General features: G+C 40.3%; 1 protein-coding gene and 1 long non-coding RNA gene across 3 annotated transcripts in view; one reads left to right on the top strand and one right to left on the bottom strand.

Annotated features, from left to right (window-relative positions):
• Window positions 1-703, bottom strand: part of LOC118599419 — a 65,389-nt gene extending 64,686 nt beyond the window's left edge. The window contains exon 1 of one of the 2 annotated variants that reach the window (XR_004948759.1): window positions 584-703. This is a non-coding gene — a long non-coding RNA (uncharacterized LOC118599419). The remainder of the gene's footprint in view (window positions 1-583) is intronic. The other variant, XR_004948758.1, reaches the window with a different exon arrangement.
• Window positions 623-3,005, top strand: LOC112162868 (proteinase-activated receptor 1). Its single transcript, XM_024298808.2, has 2 exons — window positions 623-886; window positions 1,417-3,005. Exons 1-2 carry the CDS (start codon window positions 811-813, stop codon window positions 2,667-2,669), a joined length of 1,329 nt encoding a protein of 442 aa, XP_024154576.1. The 5' UTR covers window positions 623-810; the 3' UTR covers window positions 2,670-3,005.
• The last annotated feature ends 2,420 nt before the right edge of the window (window positions 3,006-5,425 follow it).

The raw sequence follows: 5,425 nt of genomic DNA on the forward strand, positions 1-5,425 counted from the left end.
AAAAAAATCCCAAATTAGCCAAAATAGCTAGCATGTAGCTAAATATTAGCTAAACTCCAAATTAGCCAAAAAATGTAATAAATGCCCAAATAGTCCAAAAAGCTAGCCTAATGCCATTAAAACTTTCAATTTTACTACACTCCGACTCCATATATAAAGTAACGACTAATAAAATAATCGTGGACGATTTTAATAGTCGATCAGATGAGTAGGATTAGGTCTATATTCGCGGATGTAGTGAGCATCGATGCGCACTGATTTTCGCAAAGACTTCTGGGAAATTTCAAGCAAACTTGATTTTGGATGGTGGATTCAGCCAATACCACAGAATGGTGAATACACTATATAGCACATTATATGAGTAAGGAAGGAATTCGGATATTTTACACTTATATTGTTTACTTTACAGGTAATCTTTACATAAAGTTTAGACCAATTAAACAAATAGTTTCTCCCAATAAGAGCTACCACCGCAGACAGCGAATACCTTTAGACAAAGTAACTGTTTTTGTAAACTTAGTGACTGTTTAGTCTCATCTGGCCGTTTTACATGTGGATAATGTCCTGTGACGGGAACACTGACCTCAGAGGAAAGGAATCTGCGCAGGCTGAAGCTGATTGGTGAGGGCGGCCATTCGGACCGGCGGGGATGTGGGCGGAAACGAACCCGCGCTCAGTGAGAGGCAGACGGTCTGTGGAGCAGCAGCGGGAGGAGAAGCCCGGAGAGGGACACGCACACAGGGACGAACACCTCCGGCTGGTTCCCGGCTCTTTTTTCTACATTCCAAGCGGACTTTTTTCACCGGCGGAATGTTCTCGACGTCTTGGAGATGCTTGCTGCTGGTGGTCGTCTGCGGCTGCGCGACGTCGCGTGCGCTAAAAAACGGTACGAAAAATGTTTTTTTTTTCTTTTTCCTGCAGTAAAATCAATAAAATGTGTCATATATTTGTTCTTAAAATGAAATGACAAAGAAAGTAAATATTGACCTTAAAATTATTTTACTTTGAGCAATTTAAATTAGTATTGAATCAAACTTTATTTATAAAGCACTTTACATTTGAAAAAACTTTATTCATCTTACAAAATAAAAGAGAAACAAAATCCAATCGTGATTGTTCATTATTAGCTAATTTAACTTTTCAATTTCACCTTTATTTAAAATTTAAAGTAAAATAAATAACAATAAGTAGTACCTTTATAAAAAAAAAAACGAATTAATTACCAACTTAAGGTTTTGTTGCTTCTTTTCCTACTTGTCAAAACGTCCATATGTCAATTTTATTTTGGATTTATAATTTTTTGAAAATTGGAAATGTGTAAATTTATGAATATATACATCCTGAATATATTCTGAACACGTTCATCATCATTGTCTTGGTTTTATGCTCACACTTTGGTGTGTTTTCTCTCTTCAGACTCCCTTCCGAGGACTTTTATCCGCTTTTCAGATCCCTTCACAGATGAACCCATAGACATGGATTCAGTTATCGGACTAGAAACAAACAAATCCACTCCCTTCAGCAGGAATCGAGAAACAAACCAAAGTGCCCCGCGACACCGACTGAGCCTGTCGGAGGAAGCCCGGCTCTTCCTCACCGGCTCCGTCTCCACCATCCTCATCCCGTCTTTCTACACGCTGGTTTGCTGCATCAGCGTCCCCATCAACATCTTGGCGGTTCTGGCTTTTGCTCGGGGGATCCGGCCCAAAAAGCCGGCGGCCATCTACATGCTGAACTTGGCGGCCACGGACCTGCTCTTCGCCCTCCTGCTGCCCTTTAAGATCTCCTACCACTTTGAGGGCAACAACTGGAGATTCGGCGAGTTCATGTGCCGCGCGGTCACGGCTGCTTTCTACTGGAACATGTACTGCTCCGTCCTGCTCATCACATGCATCAGCATCGACCGGCTGCTCGCCGTGGTCTACCCCATTGACTCCCTGACGTGGAGGCGGCCTCAAAACTCCGTCAAGGCCTGCATAAGCATGTGGATCCTATCCCTGGCTGGCTCTATCCCTCTCGTGATCTCCAAGCAGACCTTTGACCTCCCAGACCTGAACATCACCACCTGCCACGATGTCCAGAGTTCAGAAAGCATCATGTGGCTCAGGCTGTACTTCATCACCCTCTGCTGTGCCCTCTTCTTCCTCCCTCTGTTGGTCACCATGGTGTCCTACTCCCGGGTGATTTGGAGCCTGAGCAGCATTCCTCGCGGCATTCCGGGAAGCTCTCGCAGGAGAACCCGAGCCGTGGTGATGGTTCTGATGGTGCTGGTCATATTCTTGCTGTGCTTCTTTCCCACAAACTGCCTGCTGCTGGCTCACTACCTGCTGTTTGACCAAGACCTGGAGAAGAACCGGGACACTCCGGACGGATCCTACGGACTCTACCTGCTCTTCATGTGTTTGGGAAGTCTGAACTGCGTCCTGGATCCACTCGTCTACTACTTTGGATCGTCACAGTGCCAGAGACAACTCTCCAGCCTGCTGACGTGCGAGAGGATCAAGGACAGGGGAGACATCTCCCACTCCAGCTCCAATTCATGTCGATCTAGCAAAAGAGCGATCCTCAAATCCAGCTGCACGGAAAGCTCCAAGTTGAACTCCTCGATTGTGAAGACAGACCCTCGGGAGGAAGGCCTCCAAAGCCAGTACAGGAAGCTACTGGTGTGACCGAGCTGCAGATTCTGAGTTTTTAAGAAAACTGACATTTTATGAAGTGAGTGAATGAGCCTCTTCAGCTGCTGCTTTTCTTCCATGATAGACATTTTCTCTTGACTAAATGAAGTAAAGCAGGAAGGACATTCAGATAAGATAGACATGCGTCACATGCTTCTGGCTTTGCTCTCTTTGTGAGTTTTTGCTAAATATGTTGTCAGTTAAAGGAAGGAAACTGCTCCCCTTTTTGCAGATAAGCCCACCTTCTAAGCACTTGAGGAAAAGCTTCATGTTTGTCTTTTTTATTTTATATTTTTGAAGTTTGACTTTTAATAAATGCTTTTTACTCTGTGTGATTTTTTTTTTTTGTTTGTTTAACATTTTGTCTTCAGCTTAAAGCATGAACAATCTGCAGCAAAAGCCTTTTAACTCATAGTTATAGTGGAGCTGGCAGATCATATGAACTGCAACAATTTCAGAATTTCATATTCCATTGAAAACATACAGAGGGGATCATTTTTTTATCACATTTATAGTGCTCTTCAAAGGAAGCGGTTAGCACTCTCTCCCAACAACGAAAAGGTCCAAATCCCAGCTGGGTTCTTGCTTGCATGTTGTCACCGGTTTTCGCTCCAGAATGGGGAGCTACGTTGGAGCTATTCAGTCGTGCAGTTCGGATCCAGATTCCAACTCAGACCAGGAAAACAAGGACGTTTATGAATCTATTTATCTGCAAGTGGATGCATCCGAACGGGGCGGAGCTGAGAGCTTGTGGCCCCGCCCAGCATATTTTCCACAACACAAATAAGCAAACTTTAATACGATATTTTTGAATCTGCTCCTGACTCATAACAATAAAAATATAGTTCTCCATCATCAGAAAAATGACAACACATAACATAAATAAATATAATATCAGAATATTTATATAGATAGAATCAGAAAAAAACTGCTAAAACTTTTTTTTTTTTTTGGTTACTTTTAAATTTTATTTTGTTGTTAATGTACTAAGACTATATTATTCTGTGGGGAACCACAAAGGAGGAGACAGTGCTACAATGTCACTCCAAAAGAGACTTTGTTTGCACATATCAAGTTCAATCCTATGTAAAATCAATTGATAAGTATTTTTGATAGAATCAGAGACAAACCAGTTCAAACCTGCTTTTTATTATTAATTTCTCCTGAACTTTGTGTTAAAAATTTTCTTGAGAGAGTGTTAATCTGTGGATGGCCACAGAGTGGTTAGTGTTTGTGCTATCTTGGCAAGAAGACACCGTTTGGAATATAGGTCGGGACCTTTAGAGGAACAAGCTCTCCTGGTGGATCCCGGTAGCCCCAGTACAAAAAGTACAAGTCTAATACAGTGAAACTGCAAATCGGAGCTATCTAGCCGTACAGTTTTAGTCCAATTCCAGCTCAGATGAGAGAACACATGGATCTATTTATCTACAAGTGGATGGGTCGAGCAGGGACCTCCAACTATAGCATCTACATCACAGCTACATCTTTTCACCTGACTCCCAACAGTTTGAATAAAGAAATACTCGTATTTTTTTTTAAACATGACCTCCGTCATGAGAAAATGCCACAATAACATTTTAAAAACAGGATTTTCATCTTTAAGGTGGCGTTTGCCACAATATCTCAAATTGCGTGACTCACTTTTGCTTACATCATTTCGGAGCAAAAATAACAAGTGAACATGCTTTAAAGTCCCTCCCCTTCTTCCTTTCAAGAGCCCATGGGCCCCCGGGGGTCTTTATTCTTCCTTGATCTTATAATGATAATCTGGAGTCTCGTTTTGTGTGTTTGAGGCTGAATCATGTCACTGATTTTATCAGGTGGTTTATTTCAACAGATCTGACAGAGGCTTGAACTGCTGAGTTATTTTAGTCGCCCAAGTTCAAAGTTTATCAAATTTTCACATACAACCTGTAGAAATTAGGACAGCTTGAAATTGTTATTTAAAACATTGCATTTAGTCGTTTATATTTGACAAATTTATAAAAAATTGTGTAGAAGTTCTGTAGCAGAACTGAATCTGTGGCAGCTGTATCTGTTGGCCTCACAGTTGCTTTTTAGCACAGTAGGGGGCAGTAGAACCCCATTTTAGGATTCTATTCCTAAATGATGGAGGTTCAAATATATTCACAACAAAACCCATTCAGCACAGAGGAAATTTTTATTTCAAATTATAAATAAACTGCATGAAAGCTTTTTTTTTTAAAGCCAACATGTAAAGTTTTGCAACAGCAATAAACCAGAATTATCTGGATGATTTACAGACTAACCAAAAATAGAGTTGGAACCACCACTTTCATTTTTTTTTTAAAATTCTGTCAAAAAAAGTACGAGCTGGAAGATAATAAAATCTCAAAAAAAGTTGTAAAGAAGCACTAACAGTGGTAATACCACACCCCTATCCGCCATTTCCCTACTAGCTTAGACAGCAGTGGCATCGGGCAAGGAGGGGTGCCACGCCAGGCAAAGCTTTGAGTTATTTTATTTATGTTTTTAAATGATTGCTTTAAAAAATTTACATGAAATGAGTGTTGTGTCAAAATTAAAATAAAATAGATCAAAAAACAAAATGTAGAATGATTGGAATTTCATGCCCCCTCCATCAAATGGAGCCTACAGTACACTGTAAAAAGTAAAAAAATTGAATTAATTAATATATTTAAAAATATTCGTTTTTATCAAAATGAATTTTTGAATTGAATCCAAAAGTTTAATTTGATGAAAATTCAATTTTTTTTAAGTGTAAC

This window comes from Oryzias melastigma, linkage group LG12, assembly GCF_002922805.2.
Source record: "Oryzias melastigma strain HK-1 linkage group LG12, ASM292280v2, whole genome shotgun sequence".
NCBI classification, from domain to species: Eukaryota; Metazoa; Chordata; class Actinopteri; order Beloniformes; family Adrianichthyidae; genus Oryzias; species Oryzias melastigma.

Excerpts from the sequence above, each read along its gene's own strand:
- LOC112162868 (XM_024298808.2), top strand. The coding sequence starts at position 811 with ATGTTCTCGACGTCTTGGAGATGCTTGCTGCTGGTGGTCGTCTGCGGC. Across the intron at positions 887-1,416 it reads GTCGCGTGCGCTAAAAAACG|ACTCCCTTCCGAGGACTTTT; the intron begins GTACGAAAAATG and ends TTCTCTCTTCAG.